Below are 22,495 nucleotides of genomic sequence, written 5' to 3'. Positions count from 1 at the left end.
TCCATATGTGGACCACCAATATTTAAAGATGTAGCTGACTGCATTTATAAGCAATACATTTTCTGTGTGGGGGGCCGGTAAGAAAGCCTTAGGGGGCCACATTCGGCCCGCGGGCCTTAGTTTGAGGACCACTGCTCTAGACCATCAACCACACTCAGGGCCAGGCTTTAGCATGTAGTGTGGTCAGAGGTGGGACAAGGTCCTTCAGCACCCAAGGCTGAGACAGCAAAGTACGCCCCCCCATCCCTCCCACCCCAGCTGTCACACACTGATTGCTATTACACTAAGAGGTGCCCCAGGGCCCCCCCCCCACCCCCAACACCTTAATCTCTACTTATCTGGCTTGCTGTCGCTGCCATGTATCACCTTTTCTTATTTCTTTCTGCTTCAAACACAATTGGGAATGACAGCTGAATGAATTGTGCACCCCCTCCTACACTGCGCCCTGAGGCTGCAGCCTCTCCAGCCTCAGCCTTACTAGTGGGTAAGACAGATACCTACTACCATGCAGTGTGGGTCATGGTCTAGAGGGTAAGACAGATACCTACTACACACTAGGTTCTGGGTTCAAATCCCAGCTATGGTATATAAGCTGTTTTGAAAATCTGCAATTCCCTACTGCATGAGATGGAGGGATGGAGGGATGGAGGAGGAGGAGGAGGAGGAGGAGGAGGAGGAGGAGGATAAATCTCGCTTCAGTGCTTATATTCAGCAGGGGCATGTGTGCCCCTGCTAAAACGCCGATATCCCGCGGCTAAACGGGGGTCCCTTACCTCCCCTCCTTGGTGCCTGGGCAGCGCTTCCGCATTCAGGCAGGGCTAATGGCCGCAGCCCTGCCTCACGTGCGTCGGTCAGCGTGTATCTCCGCCTCTCCCCGCCCCTCTCAGTCTTCCTTCGCTGAGAGGGGCGGGGGAGAGGCTGGGATGCGCCGCTGAGAGGCAGGGCTGCAGCCGTTAGCCCTGCCTCCAGAGCAGCAAAATCTACGACCAATTTGGTCGTTGATTTTGCAGGGGGGGATTTGGGGGTGAGGGGACCACCGTTCAGCCACGTGATAGCGGCGTTTTAGCAGGGGCACACATGCCCCTGCTGAATATAAACACTGAAGCAAGATTTATTCTCGCTTCAGTGTCTCTTGAAATCTCTGCAGCCGTACTTCCTGCGATGGATTGTCACATCGCTTACACACCGCTCATACAAAACGCTAGTGATTGCGATTAGCAATAGCGCTTTGTAGTGGGTTCCAGGCCTTAAAGCTACAGTCCTTAAATCTCTGCAGCGCATAACAAGCGCAGTGCCTGTAAAAAAACAAAAATCACTGCAATCCAGTGCATTGACCATAAATACACAAAATGCTAACTAAAAATGGTACAATAGGAGACTGTGGCATTGTTACCTGTAGGAACCATCTGAAGTATGCACTCTGCTGTATATGCATTTAACATTATTAATCACTATGGAAAAGTGGCAAGTTTACTTTAATTAAAAAAAGCAGACTATAATTAACATGAAGACAACAAATGTGGCAGATGACAGCAGGCTTCTAACAACTGTCCTCTGCATCCAAGCCACCATTACAGCCAAACACCAAAACATAACTTACATGTTTAGACGTATGTTGTGAACCGCATCCTCCAAGCCTCCTCCCTCCGGCGTCCGTCTCCAACAGCCTAGCAATGGTTGCTACAAGCATACCGTCATTTCCTCTTTTCGCTGGCAAATTGCATCCTTCTAGTATTGATCCTCGCTTTGCATTTTGGGACTGTAAGTTTTTCCCCGAGAAGGCGTTCTTTTACTGTAGTTGGGAAGACAATAATTAAAACTACAACTACCAGAATTCCACTCGGCCAGCGCGACAGACATGTGTGACGGCAAGTACAGGATGAAACGGAATTCAAAGGGGGACAGGGAGAAGGAGGCTAAGGTATTTCTAGCATGGTACCACCAGCAATAAATACCAAGCTGTTCTTATTTACTGTACATGTGTCCAACAAGCAGGTTGAAAGTTCTACCCTACCTAAAACTTTTTTTTTTAGTTTTCTGTTTTAGATTCTTCGTATAGCAATTTCGATTAGCAGTGCTAAGTTGACAGGTTCAGAACTGGACCAAAGAACAGTCTGTATGTAGATGGCTTGTTTTTGTGGAATGTATGTCTCATGCAGGCACGCTGGTTTCGTTGCACGTCTCAAACAGATACTTGTAAATTGGTTCTCTGAAAGGCAACACTATGATAGGGATGTAAGACTAGACTAGGGATCCACTTGAAGGGTTTTGGAGGAAATTGCAAAGTCCCTGAAATTTCCTAAATTACTACTTCACTGTGATTCCTGGAGTGATGGCTCTGCAGCCACTGAAACAATCACTCCCAAAAAGTTGCTTGCTGCGAGTTAATCCACCCCTAATAAGCACTGATGAGTATCAAACAATCCGAAACAGTCTGTATGCATGTTGGATTATTATGGCTCTGCACAAATTAATAAATTGACACATCATTGCATTCCAGAGGTTCTGAAGGTGTGTTTAGCTTCTAAGGGCAACAATGGTTAATTTGCATATATTCAGCAGTGATGCACTGGGAGACATCTCAAGCTCACTCTAACCTGAATTATCGCAAATTCTTTGTTTTAAGAAAGCAAACTCTTGTTTTCCCCTAAAAATTAGGGTACCACTGATGTAGCGCTTTGCAGATCACTAGCAAAGTACTGCAAAATCATTCCCAGCTGGTCCCAGGTATAAGGGACAGTAAGGTCTGGAACCCACTAGCAGCACTTTTCTGACCTCTTGGCAATTTGGAAAGCTCTTGCTAATGTAATGCTGTGTGGGATTCCACTTGAGAGACGTGATTTTTAAAGGGAACCTAAACTGAGAAGGGTATAGTTATTTCCTTTTAAAATAATACAAGTTGCCTGACTCTCCTGCTGATCCTGTGTCTTTAATACTTTTAGCCACAGCCCCTCAACAAGCATGCAGATCAGGTGCTCTGACTGCAGTCAGACTGGATTAGCTGCATGCTTGTTTCAGGTGCGTGATTCAGCCACTACTGCAGCCAAAGAGTCAAGCAGGAGTGACATGCAACTGGTATTGTAGGAAACATTCAAATCCCTCTCACCTAAGGTTCTATTGCCAGCCAGTAAAGTGCTTCCAACTACTAACACTAGGTGTAAAGCTGTAACCAGCCTTCAACTTGGTGCTATTTTCCACTAGCAGCATTTTGTAATGTGATTCCAATTTACCTCGTAAAATGCTCGGTCCTGTCTAAACTAATGTAAACAGGATTGTAATGTTCCATTAGTGAGATGCAACACGATTCTTCCCAATCACAAATGCCAAATTGTCACTATGCATTGAAACTGACATCTAGACACCATAAGAGAGGCATAGCACCAAGACCACTTTAAGAGGTACACTGCACCAGGACCACTATAATGGTGGTATATATAAAGGCACTATAAGAGACACTATAGAGAATTAATGGACACTTTCATGAGGGCAACTAAAAGGGAGCTATGTGCAATGGTGACATATAATGAGGGTGCATAATAGTAGGGAAAAAAATACTGTTTAGCCATGCCCACTTCTGAGACCACACTCTATACAATAAAACAACAAGTTATCCCAATTAACCTCTTCTTCCCCATTTTTACTATTACAAATATTTTTAGTATATTCACATTTCAAGGTGAAAAAGAATGCACTATAGCAAAAAAAAAATCTTTATTTGTGCACAATAGCAAAAAAACACTTATTTAAAAATCAAATATCACTAGCAATGTAAGCAAACAAAATAAATAGCAATTGTGGGTTTTACTTATAGTGGGAGTGGCCAAACTGTTTCAGTCAAGGGCCACAAATGTTTTTGACAGTGCTGGGGGGCCAAAATAGTGAAATTTTTGCTATGCCTGTGACATTATACCAACATTTCTCAAGTAAAATAATCCATATATCAAGTGTATTTAGCACAGTAGCAGCTTCTAATCAGTGCCTGTTACTGCTGCTGGCCCTTTCATGCGGCACTACAGCTATGGCCTGTGGGCCAAATGTGTAATGCTGGGATGCTGGGGGGGGGGGGGTCATACTTTCTGACAACCCAGCTCAACAAGGCTAAGAGCTGGATAAGGGAAGATGTTGCACAGGCAGCCCAGAGCAACTGCAGCTCTGGGTTTCCCTTATCGCTACAAATAAAACAATGGCGGTGTGGTGCAGCGTTGCGCTGCCTTAGTTCGCACTGTGCTGCCTTAGCGATAGCAAGGATTCAGACAAGTAAAAGACAGGAATATAGATTGGAGCGTAACTAGTAGAAACAGTAGCTCACAGTCACATCCACAGAAGCAGAGCAAGCAGGCTAACAGTCACCAGCAAGCATCCACCCAGGCAAGACTACAGGATAGAACGTAACTAATAGCAACTGCAGCCTATAGTTCCATTCCCAGAAACTAGCATAGCATGAACACGACCAGTCACCAACGTGGTGATGGCAGAATCCAAGCTATCTGGACAATGGACTTCACTGACCCACCGTGGATGCAGCGAACGTCCATCAAGCATGGAACTAGGCAATACACAATAGTAAGAAAAATAACAAACGGCTTAACTAACGGATAAATATATATTAGCAAGTCTGCGTATATATTTATCAAGAACTAGCTAAAGCACAAGTAATAAGGCCACATAGAACTACTATACAGAGTAACAAGGTGCCCAGCAGATCAGCCTGCTAACTACTATGACAGGCGGGGTATGAAATGGGAGGCATACTTTTATGCTGGCATCAGCCAATGGATGCAGGTATGCATATCTCCACACAGCTGAATGGTAATCACTCAATCCTGAGCTGGCTTGATTACCATTTGCTAGCTGGCTGTGAATGCAAAGGACTCCCATAAGGGCTCGTTTCCACTAGTGCGGCGTGCGTCTCGTAGACGCACGCCGGCACTGAGCGGGTGGGCGGGATCGCAGGCGATTCCCATCAGCCGTGCCATGCACGGCTATGGGAATCGCAGCCTCCGCCGCGAATTCTGTGGGGGTTTCCGGCCGAATCGCTACTGCAAGCGATTCGGCCGGCGGCGCCGTTGTCCCCTATGGCAGAGTTTCCCCGCGCGATTTGCCTGCGGGGAAACTCTGCGGATTCGCGGCCGTTTCCGCGAGAGTGGAAACGGGCCCTCAGAAATACATGCAGTATTATGTAACAACATGCATGCAGGAAATCCAGGGCTATCTGGCTGCAGCTCAGCTGCAACAAGCAATTGGTGGGATGATGACAGCATCCTGAGCTGCCCAGAACTTCAGAGCGATTGCAAATGACAATGGGCTCTATTCATAAAAGGTTACCGCAAGTTTTCTGCACAAAACAGCGGATTTTCCCGTCCATTTAGCAAAGTGGGCATTCATAAAAGCTGTTCCCGCATGAAAATCTACAATCCCCCAGCAGAGCGAGAAATTTCCGCCTTCTCCAGTGTTTTTCTAGATTTATCTAGAAAAAAGTAACAAAATGGCCATTCATAAAGTTTAGAGGAAGCGGTATGTGGACGGGAAATACCGCTTCCTCTGATTTTGCGGATTACATACAAGTGAATGGGACAGACCTCCCAGAGAGAGCAGTGCACGGAGGGACTCTGCCGGCTGAAGTGTTTCTGCATGCCTTCCGACAGCTTACCGCCAGCTTTCAGCGGGAGATCTCCGCTCTTGCATCGCAGCTGGCAAGATTTTTTTGAATAACCACCCAGAAGTGTAAAATACCGCTGGGGTATTTTACCTCTACGAGTATTTACGCCACAAGTTTTTTATGAATAGAGCCCAATAAAGGCTCATACGCACATCAGACTATATAGTCTTTGGAAAATGAAAGATCACAGACCAATCTTACCATCCTTCATGTAGTATGAGAGCCATACCTTCACAGTCTTTTCTATGGAGCTGAACTCCCAATCAGACAGAAATCTTTGCAAGATGCTGCACACTAAGATGCTGCACACATGCAAAAGATCAGTTCCTTCAAAAGATCTGTTCCTGCAAAAGATCCATTCCTGCAAAATGCATTCATAGTCTATGAGATCTGCAGATCCTCATACACACCTTGTTTAACTGACATTAATCTGCAGATTAGACAATCATCTGCAGATCTGAAAATCCATCCTGGTGGATCTGATCTGCAGATGAATGTCTGTTAAACAAGGTGTGTATGATGATCTGCAGATATCATAGACTATGAATGCATTTTGCAGGAACGGATCTTTTGCAGGAACAGATCTTTTGCAGGAACTGATCTTTTGCATGTGTTCAGCATCTTTGTGTGCAGCATCTTGCAAAGATTTCTGTCTGATGGGGAGTTCAGCTCCATAGAATAGACTGTGTAGGTATGGCTCTCATACTACATGGATGGGGTAAAATTGGTCTGTGATCTTTCATTTTCCAAAGACTATGGTCTGATGTGTGTATGAGCCTTTAGGCCACATACACACATCAGACCATAGTCTTTTGGAAATGAAAGATCACAGACCAACTTTACCCCCTTCCATGTAGTATGAGAGCTATACCTTCACAGTCTGTTCTATGAAGCCAAACTCCCCATTAGAAAAAAATCTTTGCAAGATGCTGCACACACAGATGCTGTACAGGCACAAAAGATCAGTATCTGCAAAAGATCTGTTCCTGCCAAAGATCCGTTACTGCAAATTGCATTCATAGTCTATGAGATCTGCAGATCATCATACATACCTTGTTTAACTGACATTCATCTGCAGATCAGACAATCATCTGCAGATCTGAAAATCCATCCTGGTGGATCTGATCTGCAGATGAATGTCTGTTAAACAAGGTGTGTATGATGATCTGCAGATATCATAGACTATGAATGCATTTTGCAGGAACTGATCTTTTGCAGGAACAGATCTTTTGCAGATACTGATCTTTTGAATGTCTACAGCATATTTGTGTGCAGCATCTTGCAAAGATTTCTGTCTGATGGGGAGTTCAGTTCCATAGAATAGACTGTGTAGAGTATGGCTCTCATACTACATGGAAGGGGGTAAAATTGGTCTGTGATCTTTCATTTTCCAAAGACTATGGTCTGATGTGTGTATGAGCCTTTAGACCCATTGCAAATGCACAACCGAATGCAAGCAGATAAGCCAGAACTGTCCATTTGCAGCTCCACTGCAACGGACAGAATACGCTACAGGAGGGATCCTTACAGCATGCATTAGCAACTGTAGATAGCTTCGGTAGCCACCAAAAATGGCTAGATGGGTTGCATTTGGCCCCCGGGCTGGACTTTTGGACATGCCTAACCTATACTATTTCTTATTTTGAAACGTTGATTGAAACTACAGTGCCTTAAAACTGAAAAGAAGTAATGTAATTTACTTTTATTTCTTTTGCCATTATCTTGCATAGACAATATTATTATTCTTGTGAAAAAAAATACTGCCCAAAGAAAGTCTGATTTGTCAAAAAACAAAACAAAAAAAACATGCTGATATACAGACCAGTAATGGGAAATTGGCACAGTGGCAATTGTGATTACTAACCAGAAGTACTGGGAGATCTCCTCAGTGAGAATTCAGAAAACAACTAACATCTGGCATTATTTGTAGCAAGCAACACTCTTCCCAAAACCAAAATAAACATTTTGACTGGAACTCAGTTTTAAGAAAGTAGCAAGGGTGTTAAAAAAATGTTTAAAAAGATAGATAAATATATAAATACAATCATGCTATTGTTGAAGACTTTGTTAGTTCCTTATAAATCTATTGCAAGGGTGTTACAAAAATGTTTGAAAAGATAAATCATCACTTTGGTAGTTTCTTACAAATCTGTACGTTGTTTTTCATCTGGACTTTGAAACCGTTTTCTCTATTGTTCTGGTGGAAGGTAGGCAGTACTGGTGTTAAAAAAAAAAAAAAGTTAGTGTAACATGCAGTGTGGGTCCGCAGGCTTGTTTATCTGCTTTACTCTGTTTACAGAAACCCTTGCAGGTCAAGGCAATGTTTTCAATGCTAGAGAATTAGTACATTTTTCAGTTTCACCATCATCTTTTATTATGACATCTGGAAGCGCATCTTTCCTCTTCTTTCTATGTTTTTGTTTTTTTGCCTATTTTGCCAGAGATAATCTCATTTGTTGTGGATATCATTCTTGTTGGTTTTAACAGTGTCAGTTGATGTGTGGTATGTGCCACAGTTGAAATGACTTTTGAACAGTACATACACATAATACAGTATAAGTTCTTCTCCAGATTTGCAAAAATTGTTCCAGTGCTTCAGCTTTACATCAGCACTATTTGTACAGCAAATAAAGTATGTAATATGATTCTTAAATATTCTGTTTAAGAAGGTGACATCTGCATTTAACCCATTAGCAGCTATATGTGCGCTGCAGGGCTGTCCCAGCCTGGCTGGGTATGCATAGTGGCGCAGGGAGCTGTCATATTTACCTATTCTGGGCGGCTGGATCGGCTTTTCCTCTCCTCCACCGGCGGCACTGCAATGCTGACACCCTCTTTGGAGTTCCGAACACATGATATGAAATTTGTAACCTCAGGGATGGTGTCAGCGTTGCAGCGCCGATGGTGGAAGATGAGTGATGGAAAAGTCTCTTCCTTCACCCCTCTTCCACCACCGGGCGGCGATGCAACACTGACACATCCCCAGGGTTACAATCACGTCATATCATGTGGTCGGAAATCCGAAAAGGATGCCAGGGGTGCAGTGCAGCCGGTGGTAAATATAAAGAAGCTCCCTGTTCCGCTCTGCATAGCGGCATTAGACAGCTAAACGGCATTTGCCGTTAGAAGACCCCCTGGCAGACATTATCTATCTGGAGATAATGTGCGCAGGGCTGCTAATAGGTTAAAACACCCTTTTGCCTGTGTGCATCTACTCTCTTTCTAATGGTTGCCACTAACTATATAATCTTTTTTTGTACAATCTTACCATACTGTGTAGTAGAATGGATACTTTATGCAGGCCCTTATATTGTATAGAAATGGTAAGATTGGACAAAAAAGATTGGATCATTAGTGGGCACCTTTAGCTATATCGTCATATTTGGCACAAAACCTGGGGACTCAGCTTTAGCGTAGTTCAATACAGTTTTTCCTTAATAATTAATGATCTTCAGGTTAACAAGGCATAGTACTCCGACACTACTGCCCTTGCTGGAATCTCCAGATTTTATTTGATGCCTTGCTTTATTGGGCTCTTTTGTGAACAGTCCTCATGTTTTGAATTTTCTGTCCCACAAAGTCCACAATACTACTACAACGGTGACTTTTCATAAGCATAACAATATTCTGTCTACTATTTAATGACATACAATAGAAAAGCAAAGAAATACAAAGTGAGAGTTCTAATGTTGCATTGTTACCGGTCACGAAACGCACGTTAGGCGATATACGTGTGATAAACGTGTATTGTGAATTTTTTTTAATGCTATGTCATACATGACCATTGGTTAATCTTGTGATTAAAAGTTATGTTTTATGCCTAATTTGATACCACTGGGCACTGAAACCTTCACTTTGTATTTATTTGTTTTTCTAAATTATGTGAACCTAAATTAGATTATATATGTGTATGTGTATATACACACACGCACACACACACTGATATATGTGCTAAGTTGCTGTAGAGAAATGCAGAATTCATGACTGAATTAGACTACCTAGGACCACACTACTTTAGAATGGCAATGTAGATGGTCACCGCGGATCCGATGGAAGAACTGCTGTGTCAGCTGGATAGCGTACTGTTAGGGCTGGAACCCACAGGAGCGCTTTTGGCAGCGTTTTGGCAGCACTGCAATACGCTAGCAGTTTGCCAAAACGCTGGGCTAATGTTAATGGATGGGGCAACTTCCACAGGAGCGTTTGCGTTTCCCAGAAACGCAAACGCAGGACCTGCAGCATTTTGGGAGCGTTAGCGCTTCAATATAAAGTATTGAAACGCTAGCAGAAACGCTCAGCAAAACCTAAACTGAGCGGTTTTGCTAGCGTTTTGTGGTTCAGCACACTGTAACAAAATTAAAAATAATTCACAGGACCAATCAGGATAAAAACGCAAAACGCTACGCACCCGCTGGGCAAAAAAATACAATGTTGCAAAACACGACCAAAAACGCGCATGAATCCGCTTGCAAACCGCTCAGACAAAACGCTAGCGGTTGCGTTTTGCGTTTGCTGATTTCAGTGGGTTCCAGGCCTGAGGCTGTTGCCTTTGATGTAAGATTTGAGCCCTTTGACAAGCGATCCTGGTTGCCCGTGGAGCGCATCTTAAAGAGACACTGAAGCGAAAAAAAATATATGATATAATGAATTGGTTGTGTACTATGAATAATTACAAGAAGTTTAGCAGCAAAGAAAATATTCTCATATTTTTATTTTCCGGTATATAGTGTTTTTTCTAACATTGCATCATTCTATAATGTGTGCAGATTACACAACACTCAGCAATCAAAATGATTCTTTCAGAGCAGTCTGTGAACTAATGACCTTTCCTCTGCCAGAGGAAAAGTAAATGTATCTGATCTTAATGTTTTATTTCTTAGCTGTACTACACATACAAATCATAATATCATCATTTTTTTTTTTCGCTTCAGTGTCTCTTTAAGTGTCTGCAGCTCTGGCGTTTGATTGCACCAAGAGAAAAGTGCAATATAAATGTTCTGTCTGTGTCTTGTCTTGTTTGTGTCTGACAACTACTGTTTGGGAATCTGTTGATGTCTGTTGCACATCAGACAGCATAGGAGGCCTAAGTTGGATGGGCCTGATGGATGGAAGTACAGACTGTAGCTCTAGGGGATTGGTGAACAAAGGTGCATGCTTGATCTAGGGGGATCGATCACTGAAGAGAGTCTGTAGTGTGGGGTTCTCCTAGCTTATCTAAGACAGCCACTGGACACAACAAATGGGGTCACTGCTTCTGGAGCTGTCATGCAGACTTTTTCCTGATGGGAGTAATCTAGGGGTGAATATGACATGTCCATTTAGAGGAAAAGCTGAGCAGGACTGGACTTTACACGCAGCTACGGCAACTGAGATAATAAATACGTTGAAAATGGATGTGTCTGTGTTTGTATAGATAATATAGGATTGGTCGGGTGTGAAGTATCTCAACCACAATACTTCACTATCTGCCGCTACTATGTTAATTAATATAGTTACTATGTATAGTTACTACGTTAATCATTGTAATTAATCAAGCCCAATATGTGGACCTAGCCTAAAGCAGTGACCAGAGCTTCATATTAGTACATAAATAACTGCCATGAGCACTATCTCTCTTTTTCTCTTTGTTACTATTTCCTTTTGGGAAAAAAAGTGCTGTATTGTACTGACCTGATTGATTTTACCAAACTACCTTGTGAATTGAAGCCATTATCTATAAATAACATGCTCAAAACATTGAGTTGTTTATTCTGCCATGAAAAGTTGATCCATGCGCCCAACGCCTCATAAAAAACACTGTCCTCTTCCATTCTACAAATGTTACACTCATTAATAATAATACAATCAACTCAGTTAATGACCATATGAAAAGGTATAGATAACTGGAGCTAAGAGGATGCTATGCACCACTGTGATGGTGATAAATTTGCATAGCTAATTTGCGAGATCTAGAAGGGTATTTCATTTATAAGCAGACATAAGAGAGCATTAAGCATCCCAAACTGTATATTAATTGAAATACGCTTTTCATCGTGCATCTTTAACTTAATTCCAAAAGTTTTGTGTGCAAGGCAGTCTCACAATATTTGATGAAAGATTTCTACTGTAGATATAAAAGCAGCTCAAAAGATTTGTGCAATTTCTCTAGGACTACTGTAAATACGAATCAGTAATCATTTTATTGAAACTTATTATAGCAAATGTATTTTTCCACCATACATCTTGAGGTTTTTTTTATTGCTTTAAAGGTTACCTTAGTCCATCTGAAAAAAAAAAAATGGGGGGTGGGGGGAGGGCAGACATGTGTAAGAGGCTCTCCTCATGGCCACCGCTCCCCCTGGAGACTATGCAAGCACTGCCCAGCGGCATGCATTCTTGATTGCAGAGGCGGGAGCACTCTGCGCATGCGCACTATGTTACAACTACGTAGTGTGCATGCGCAGAGGAGGGGAATGGGCCAGAAGGCTTCTCAGTCCAATATTATAAAAAGTTTAAAAACTCTATCTCTCCGCACCTGCAAACATACTTAAAGGAACACTATCAATTAACATATTTTTTTCAATTGAGATAGGAATTGTTTTTGGGAAGTGCTGTTAAGTACAGGTGTATACATCTGTCTGCTTATCTCTTTGTTTACTGTTATCAAATCCCTTTCACACGTCATTGATGTCAAAAGCTGCCAGACTACATCATGAAAGGGGGGTTCCCTCCCTTTTATTAGCACTACACCATACAGCCAGCTGTGTCCCTTTATTAGCGTTCCCCCCCCCCATATAGATATTCAGTTGTGACGCTTTATTAGGCTCTCTAATAGATAACCAGATGTGCTCCTTTATTAGTTGTTACCCCCCCCCAATTGAGAGCCAGGTGTGTTCTGTATATGGCCAGGTGTGGCCTCATATTAGGTGCCCCCATGCAGGGATCGGACAGCAGGAAATTACTACTCTGTAAGTATCTCTCACCTGTCCTGTTCCAGTGGCGATTGCGGTCCGTTGCCTGCAGTTTTGCTGTAAGCCCCACTATGCTGAATGGATCAGGTCCTGGCTTGATGATGTCATCAAGTTTGGGCCCAATCCATTCAGCATAGTGATGCTTATAGTGGTACTGCACACAAGGGACCGCAATCATGTCTGGAGCAGCATAAGACACTGTGGGAGGTGCCCCTAGGTTTCAATGCATAAAGTGCAAAGGCAAATAATCAAAGGTAAGGGTAGTACGTCTTACCTGGTATGAAGACTCATACACATAATGGAGGTAGAAATCAATTTATTTAGCACTAAGGACAACACGTTTCGCAAGTCGCTTCTTCAGGTCAATTATCGTGCTTTAAAAAATAGAATAGAAACATCTCTTTCATAAAATAACAATCGACCTAAGATAATATGCTACATCTAAAACAGGTTAACCTTAGTTAACTCTTAGTATGGTTATGTATTCATAAAAACTATACAAATATAGAGAGATATACACTTTAAATAGATATAAATAAATAATTAAATAGCCTAGAGTGCAACATAATCTGTGCCGCACAAGTCATGGTATATTGTAGTATTTAATAGGTTATGTCTACGATTAAAAACACGTGTATAAAAAGCACTATTTGAAACCACATATGGGACTGATAATAAGGGCACATTAGGATACATGTATAAAAAAACAATCTATAATCTATATGGGATAGTTATGCACATTAGGGCTGGTTTCCAGTATATATCCATATACATAATTAAGGCTGGTATAGTGGTAAATCGCACTACATGTGCATCTGATAGCCCAGTGTATGTAATATAATAGATACAATAGAATATTATGTAGAGTATCTCTAAGGATTAGTGCCTTTAGTATTATATATGATATCACACTCTGGACCTTATATTCCATACTGGGCTGTCAATAGCCAGTGTGGAAATTAATCCTGTTGCCTGGTCAGACCATCACACTATCCACTTCTCCCTCTCAATACCGGCTGTCAAAAACCAGTTCATGAATCAGATAAAATATCGCCGCTTAAAAGGGCTAACACCACAACAGTTCCGTGATAACCTTAGCTTAGCTGGTGTCCTTCACCTGTGAGACCATTGCTCCTCTGTGCACCAAATATCTTACTCCACACCATCATGTACAGTGGTTTGATAACTCTATAAAAGAGCTGAAAAGACAAGGCCGAAAACTTGAAAGACTGTGGCGCAAATCTCAGTCACCGGAAGATAAACATGCCTTAATCCTCCACTTGAAGAACTGCCAAAAGGTTATCAGGGGGGAAAAAAAACATCCTTTCTATCACAAGAGATTGCAAATGCAGTTAACAAACCAGCCCAACTGTTCCGCACAGTGGAAAAACTGCAACCCGGCATGTCAAAAACGTAATATTGAGTCTTCAAAGGACCTCTGTGACCAATTTGCCCATTTTTTCTCAAACAAAGTCTCGGCTATAAGGTCCGCCATCCAACTTACAGCATCTGAGCCTAATATAGCGCCGAAGACCATTAGCAGAGACAACGTAACACCTTGGTCAAACTTCAAAGAAATTGATGAAGTCACATCAAGCATCCTCCTTCACCTCCGTCTAACTACCTGTGACCTGGATCCTGGCCCATCACAGTTAACCATACTAAGAGTTAACTGAGGTTAACCTGTTTTAGATATAGCATATTATCTTATGTTCATTGTTATTTTATGAAAGAGATGTTTTTAGTCTGAGCGCCATCCCTGTTTCTATTTCTTTAAAGCACGATAATTGATCTGAAGAAGCGACTTGTGGTCGCGAAACGCGTTGTCCTTAGTGCTAAATACATTGATTTCTACCTCTATTATGTGTATGAGTCTTCATACCAGGTAAGACGTACTACCCTTACTTTTGATTATTTGCCTTTGCACTTTATGCTTTGAAACCTAGGGGCGCCTCCCACAGTGTCTTATGCTAAACAGTACCCTACGACGTGGGGTTACACCACCATAGTAATATAGTGGTGATCTTTTCCTGGGAGCGGCAACCAACAAGGCCGAATAGAGACGGTACTTCTCCACATGATCTGATGGTGGTTGCCTTCAAAAGCAACCCAGAATTGTGAGTATATTTTCACTACGATAGACCAGGTTTCGCAACGATAATACACGATATCGGGCTCCCGGTGTCCTTGTATCTTTTTATCTTTATTAGTACTATCTCTGGAGCAGGACAGGTGAGAGATACTTTAGAGTATTGATCCTTGCTGCCCAATCGCAGCAATGGAGGTTGGGAGTTGTATTTTAGGGGATTGGGCAGGGTGATCAGACCCTGGGGGTGCAATGTAAATGTTGTGAGGGCAGAGGGGCTAAAGAGCACAGGCGTGTGCTAGTACGTTCCCCCCCCCCCCCCTAATAACGGACTGTATGTAAATGCTCATTTGTGTCAATGATTTTAACCATAAAGATAACTGCAATGTTCCTTGATCCAGAAAAGCGTCAGGTCTGAGAAGTGCAATGTAGCAGCGTAAGATCACTTCTGACAAATTACTTATCATGATGTCCAGATGTCCAACATTTTAGCTGATTGGTCATTTTGGTTACCCAGATGGCATCACTGTTTGATACTGTAACGATCGGTGTAACACAGAGAGGGTCTGATTACCGGTGAACTGCAGTATCACAGAGAATACAGAATATACCCGATTATTGATGATCTGCAGTATCACCGATAATCAGATATATCTTCTAACCTCTGGACACCTGAGATAACAAGTGAGTGTTAGGTGCAACAGTAATACGTTGAGTATTGCACAGAAGTATGTTCCTTCCGTTGGCCTAGATTCTCCCGGGGGAGGAGCTAGGCTGAGAGTAGGAAGGACAGAGTGTGAGTGACACCAGAGAGAGGGTGTCACCAACAGGTCGGGAACTGCCTCTAACAGTAAGGTCAGTTCTCGAGGTCGGGCAAGCCAGGTCGTTAACACACAGACAGAAAAGGTACAGATTCAGGAGACAGATACGGAATCCAATGAACAGGCAGGGTTTGGCAACGGAGTATCAGAATAGCAAAGTACAGAATCAGGAGGCAAATACAGAGTCCAGGAACGAGCAGAGTTTGGCAACAGGATATCAGAAATAGCAAGGTACAGAATCAGAGTTCAGAGGAATAGTCAGGCAGGCAGAAGGTCATAACAAATAATACAATTCTATATTCCTAATGCTAAGGTGTGAGCTCCTTGATGTCAACACCTTTGGAAACTATGCTAGAACACAGAAACAGACAAGGCCTGAGTGCTACCACGTAGTGATCGCAACGCCAGACACCAGAGAAATGACCAGCACCCAGTATATATACAGTATATATACTATAGCGCTCTCCAGCGCCACCCTTAAGTGCTGGACCAATGGAAGGTGGTAAAAATGTCAGCTAACCAGCTTGGTCAGCTGACTCTTCTCTGGCTGTCATATAAGCTCTGCCTCTCAGCGCGCGTCCTTCTGAACCTGTGTGGACTAGCAGTCCCAGCCACACCAGACATGTTTTGCAATGTATCCACTGATTCGGGTGCTCTCCAAGCAAGCGGCGGCTTCCCCGCATCCAACCAAAGTGTCAGTACCGTCTTTCCCCTAAAATAAGACAGTGTCTTATATAAATGTTTGCTCTAAAAGATGTGCTAGGGCTTATTTTCAGGGGATGTCTTATATTTCTATTAGTAAGTGTCTCTCAGCAGAACAGTTACTTTGTACTGTCATGTTCATGGATTTGAAAGTATGCTACTGTACTGATCAGGCGCCTGCTCTGTCATCCCTGCACACAGCTGATAACCTTGCTGTGTGCTGGGATGACAGGATCAGTAAAACCAAAAGAGAACAAACGTTGGCACTACAGCGGTATGACATGCATTGATCAGCTTCAGAAACATGCAGTATGCACAGGAGGACTTAAATACACCTCTTCTCTGGAACTCTTCAGCGTGCTCAAGCAGAGACATCATGTAGCAAGCAAACAAAGAAAGCAGGAAAGCTGGCACTGCTGCAAGTGTTCAATTTATTGTAGCATAGGTAAAGTGCAAACGTGCAACATCTTGCAAAAGTGGCATGGAATAAAACACATACCCTTGTGAGAGGAGGCGTAGGTGGTGGTGGGTGCTGGACACAGGATGCCTAACAGCCGTTTCGCGCTACGCAGCGCTTCTACGGAGGCTGCCTACTACTGTGTCCCCACTTACTGACTGCCTCTTCCTCCTCTTTAACTTCCGCTAGGGCTTATTTTCAGGTTAGGGCTTATATTTCAAGCATGGTCAAAATTCCAGCTAAGGCTTATTTTCAGGGTAGGTCTTATTTTCAGGGAAAGAGGGTAGTATTGCTATGAGCGCAATCCGCCGCGTCCAACGCGGACTCCACCGCTCTGCCCATACAGCATGCACCGGTTTCTTCGCGTTGTGCCGCCATGTTGGACGCGGAAACAGCCGCCTCACTCTGAGCACTTGCGGCGGCTTTTCCGCGTTTCCTCACAGATACATTTCAGTCTGGCTTAAGGGGCAATACACACAGATTTCTGCCCAATGTGACAAACAGAACAATCCTTCTGACCTGAATCTGATCAGAGAGGTATCGATTCCCCTCATACATTGCACACAGATTTTCTAAAATGTTGCACATGTTAATTCAGTGCAACGTTATGGGCCGTCAGTCTACCCCCGATCCCACACCACAACCGATTAACCAAAGTGTACCATCTGGTCCGATTTTAATTTCGATACATTTTTTTTAATCAATTTTTGCAGGAAATGTTTGATGCGGCTTGAAGCGTCACAGGTAACTGGCAGATTTGATCTAAGTGATTGAATCTGCTGGTAAAAATCGTATGGACAGCTTTATTAATAATGCAGTACCATAGAGTATGTAAGGAGTTAAAACAATATAATTCAATCTTTACACAGCTCAATCGTGTGTGTGTGCATATGCATATATATATATATATCTATATATATATATATATATAGTGTTATTGATGATCTGCAGTACAGTGTTCTCCCCAGGGCTCTTTAAGTGGGCGGGCCGCCCGGCTGGTTTGAGATCCCGCCCGCCTACCTTGTTACAGCTGATGTCACGCTGGCAGAGCGGTCCATTGCCTGCTATAATCAGTGCTCAGCTCTCGCTATACATTCATTGTAGTGCAGGAGCGCTCATCTGCCTGTGTGACCTCCTGCTTGTATAGTGATTGGCTGGGCGGGTTGTAAGGGGCAGGGCTGGGTAACTGTCTATCACCGCCATAACTGAATGCCTCTTCTATGCCCCGCTTTGCTGGTTGCCTGTGTCTGGTAGCTTGCAGGCAGCTCAGCTAGCAGAGGCAGCCGCCAGTTACAACTACAGAGTGCAGGGAAACTAGTCCTGTCATAGTTACTTGAGGGCGGCTGGGAGAGAACCTGAAGCTGCACTCTCTCCCTCCTCCACCTAGCGATCGTATCCATTCCACACAGAGTCTCTCCTGTGCCCTGGCAGCATGAATCTTCAGCTCTAGATACTGTACACGGCAAGGAGTTCTGACGCCCCGCCCCCTCTGTTTCCTGGCTGCTTCTCTGCAACACGAGATCCTCTGAAGCATGCCACACTGATGCCGGGAAAAGTTCAAAGCACTGCACATGAGTGGATAATCATCCTTCCTCTGGTGTGAGTGAGAAATCTTCTAATCTTCACTTCTTATCTGATATCATGCATAGTCTGCTTAGTACACCGAGCTTTCAAGATAGGGGACCTGTGAAAACAAACAATGGCTGCAATGTGGATTAGCTGACTTGCTGGGGATGGAGGCTGCTGCTGAATGCTGTCTGTCTCATCTGCCTGCTTGGTTGCCCATAAGATGTGATACATTACTTGATTTTTAGCAACTGGCCGATCCAATCACAGTGATTTAATCTGCCAGAGATCAGTTGTGAAAAGTTTCCTAGGGCAGTAAAAATTACAAATCCGGCCCTGGCTGTACTAGCTGGACAAAGTATGTTAAAAGCTGCTGCTGCTGCAAAAATAGTAAAAATGGAACATAGATCAAGTGTTGAGGGTATGTGCAGGTGGCTTGAAAGGACAGTGTGTGGGGGTGATTCTTGCAGCGTTCACATGCATGTTATTTCATATGGATGTTATTTGCTGCTGGGGTAGAGGGGTATTGCAGATAATTTACTATGATACTGACTCCTGTTCACTATCTGCAATACCGCTTGACCCGAGCAGCAAATCACAACCATATGATAAACAAAAATCACCCCCTCTATGAAATGCAACACCCCTGTATGAAACGTGAAATTATCCCCCCCCCCCATATTTAATGTAATAATCACCCCAGTATGAATAGCAACTATAACACCCATATTCAGGGTTCTCGCCAGGCTCTTTTAGACGGGTGCATCATCTAACTAGTTTTGGTGAGCAACCGGCTGTCATCAGCTCGCCTCCTCATCCTCTTCTTAGGCCTCGTTCAGACTATACGCGCTGCCGTCCGCATTTTGGCAGCGCGTATAGTGTGCGACACGCAAGAACGGTAGAAGGGCATAGACAGCCCTTCTACCGTTCCCATCATATGCGCTGCGTGGCAGCGTGATTGCGCTATCGCGTGCTGCACGCATTTTTGGGAATCGCAGCGCAGATCCCATTCATTGTAATGAATGGGATCTGCAGCGCATAGGAGCGCAGATGGCGTGCGATCGGACGCGTTGCGTTCCAATCGCACAGCCATCTGCGCTAAATTATGTGAACGAGGCCTTATGCTGTAGGTAGAGTTGCACTGGTCCAGCATTCCCACCTCGCACCCCACCCGGCTACTTTTTCATGCCACCCGGCTGGAAAAAAATCCTGGGGAGAACACTGCAGTATATATATATAGTGTTGATATACAGTGTAATATATATATATATATATATATATATATATGTATACACGCGCGCACACACACACACACCTACTGCAAGTTTAATTTTGCCATGACATAGGTCATTGCTTCATTATGGCACCTGACTCCTAGATACCTTGGGGCAACATAATCTCATATGTATTGTTCAAATGCACAGTTTTTCCAATACCATTTATCCTTTGGTTAAAGGTAAAATACTCATCTGCTGAACAAGGAAGAAGAGATCCCCTAGGCATGTTCTTTGACTGACTGCTCTGGCAGCACTTGCACTTTTTAAAAGGGTAGCATGTTTCTGTGTAAAGCGAACATGAGATTTGTCTTGCTCCTAGTTAGATAGTACTTATTCATTGGAGATAACTTGGGATTATGTCATTGCAAGGTTGAACTGTCACAAATAAATCATTTTCCTTTTTTAAGAAAAACTGTAGTAAAATATGAGTCAAGGACCTATAGAGGCCTCCAATTTATTTCTAACAATGCATACAAAAGAAATACAGTATATATATTTGCATGGATAAATATATGTGGAAACATGAGCTTCACTGCTAAGATGCGCAGTACGAACTGTATATATATATATATATATATATATATATATATATATATACACTGGTCCTTCTCAAAAAATGTGCATATTGTGATAAAGTTAATTATTTTCTATAATGTACTGATAAACATTAGACTTTCAAATATTTTAGATTCATTATACACAACTGAAGTAGTTCAAGCCTTTTATTGTTTTAATATTGATGATTTTGGCATACAGCTCATGAAAACCCAAAATTCCTATCTCAAAAAATTAGCAAATTTCATCCAACCAATAAATGAAAAGTGTTTTTAAAACAAAAATAGTCAACCTTCAAATAATTATGTTCAGCTATGCACTCAATACTTGGTCGGGAATCCTTTTGCAGAAATGACTGCTTCAATGCGGCGTGGCATGGAGGCAATCAGCCTGTGGCACTGCTCAGGTGTTATGGAGGCCCAGGATGCTTCAATAGCGGCCTTAAGCTCATCCAGAGTGTTGGGTCTTGCGTCTCTCAACTTTCTCTTCACAATATCCCACAGATTCTCTATGGGGTTCAGGTCAGGAGAGTTGGCAGGCCAATTGAGCACAGTAATACCATGGTCAGTAAACCATTTACCAGTGGTTTTGGCACTGTGAGCAGGTGCCAGGTCGTGCTGAACAATGAAATCTTCATCTCCATAAAGCTTTTCAGCAGATGGAAACATGAAGTGCTCCAAAATCTCCTGATAGCTAGCTGCATTGACCCTGCCCTTGATAAAACACAGTGGATCAACACCAGCAGCTGACATGGCACCCCAGACCATCACTGACTGTGGGTACTTGATACTGGACTTTAGGCATTTTGGCATTTCCCTCTCCCCAGTCTTCCTCCAGACTCTGGCACCTTGATTTCTGAATGGCATGCAAAAGTTGCTTTCATCCGAAAAAACTACTTTGGACCACTGAGCAACAGTCCAGTGCTGCTTCTCTGTAGCCCAGGTTCGGCGCTTCTGCCGCTGTTTCTGGTTCAAAAGTGGATTGACCTGGGGAATGCGGCACCTGTAACCTGCACATGCCTGTACACGGTGGCTCTGGATGTTTCTACTCCAGACTCAGTCCACTGCTTCCGCAGGTCCCCCAACGTCTGGAATCGGTCCTTCTCCACAATCTTTCTCAGGGTCCGGTCACCTCTTCTAGTTGTGCAGCATTTTCTGCCACACTTTTTCCTTCCGACAGACTTCCCACTGAGGTGCCTTGATGCAGCACTCTGGGAACAGCCTATTCGTTCAGAAATTCGTTTCTGTGTCTTACCCTCTTGCTTGAGGGTGTCAATGATGGCCTTCTGGACAGCAGTCAGGTCGGCAGTCTTACCCATGATTGCGGTTTTGAGTAATGAACCAGGTTGGGAGTTTTTAAAAGCCTCAGGAATCTTTTGCAGGTGTTTAGAGTTAATTAGTTGATACAGATGATTAGGTTACTAGCTCGTTTAGAGAACCTTTTCATGATATGCTAATTTTTTGAGATAGGCATTTTGGGTTTTCATGAGCTGTATGCCAAAATCATCAATATTAAAACAATAAAAGGCTTGAACTACTTCAGTTGTGTGTAATGAATCTAAAATATATGTCTAATGTTTATCAGTACATTAAAGAAAATTAACTTTATTACAATATGCTAATTTTTTGAGAAGGACCTGTATATAACAGTAGGGAGTCTGCAGTCAGGGCAGCATTCCAGGGCTTTGAAATCGGTGTCGAGGAGTCAGAGTCGGAGCAATTTTTGGGTACCTGGAGTCGGAGTTTGTAATAAATGCACCGACTCCTAATGAACTTAAACTGTAATTTAAAAGGAAAAATATGATAAAATGTTCTATTTCTCAGATAATAGTCATCATAAATAACATATATACAGTAATAGATGTGCTTAGTCCACAAAAATTAAATAAACCAATCAAAATATAGTTACTTGCGCTGCTACAATATTTTAAAGTCAGATATACACATCTAATTGTGACTGTATATTTGATGTGGACACAGGAATCTTTTATTTATAATAAATAACATCTCTGCTGAAAGACTTTGGGCTGGTGCACACCAGAGCGGTTCTGGAGCATTTTGTAAAACGCTTGCAGGGGAAAAAACGCTTGGCTAATGAAAGTGAATAGGATGGTGCACACCAGAGCGGTTCGCTTTTTCCACAAACGCAAACTCGGGGGCTGCAGAATTTTTTAGATTTCTGAGGCGTTTCTCCTCAATGTTAAAGTATAGGAAAGTGGAAAACCGCTCTGAAAAATGCAAGATTAGAGCGGTTTTACAGGCGTTTTTGTTACAGAAGCTGTTCAGTAACCGCTTTACTGTAACAATATATCTGCTACACAAAAATGCTCCAAAAAACGCTAGGCATGTTTGTAAAACCTCTCTAAACATGCCTAGAATCGCTCTGAAATTTGCTTCAAAAACGCTATCGTTTTGCAGATCTG

The 22,495-nt window shown here is 42.9% G+C and overlaps 2 protein-coding genes across 15 annotated transcripts in view; one reads left to right on the top strand and one right to left on the bottom strand.

Moving 5' to 3' along the window:
- Positions 1-1,736, bottom strand: part of RPGRIP1L (RPGRIP1 like) — a 308,845-nt gene extending 307,109 nt beyond the window's left edge. For 6 of the 7 annotated variants that reach the window (XM_068260504.1, XM_068260506.1, XM_068260510.1 and 3 more), the window contains exon 1: positions 1,601-1,735. The gene's annotated coding sequence lies outside the window, so the exon portion shown is untranslated. Of the gene's footprint in view, positions 1-1,600 lie in introns of all 7 variants that reach the window. The other variant, XM_068260505.1, reaches the window with a different exon arrangement.
- FTO (FTO alpha-ketoglutarate dependent dioxygenase) overlaps positions 1,705-22,495 on the top strand; it is a 613,541-nt gene continuing 592,750 nt past the window's right edge. For 3 of the 8 annotated variants that reach the window (XM_068260512.1, XM_068260516.1, XM_068260517.1), the window contains exon 1: positions 1,707-1,921. In XM_068260512.1, coding sequence (XP_068116613.1) covers positions 1,859-1,921 — 63 coding nt within the window. In that variant the 5' untranslated portion in view covers positions 1,707-1,858. Of the gene's footprint in view, positions 1,922-22,495 lie in introns of all 8 variants that reach the window. The other 5 variants (XM_068260518.1, XM_068260515.1, XM_068260513.1 and 2 more) reach the window with 4 other exon arrangements.

This window comes from Hyperolius riggenbachi, chromosome 11 (assembly GCF_040937935.1).
Source record: "Hyperolius riggenbachi isolate aHypRig1 chromosome 11, aHypRig1.pri, whole genome shotgun sequence".
NCBI lineage: Eukaryota > Metazoa > Chordata > Amphibia > Anura > Hyperoliidae > Hyperolius > Hyperolius riggenbachi.
This window is presented reverse-complemented; position numbering and strand designations above follow the sequence as displayed.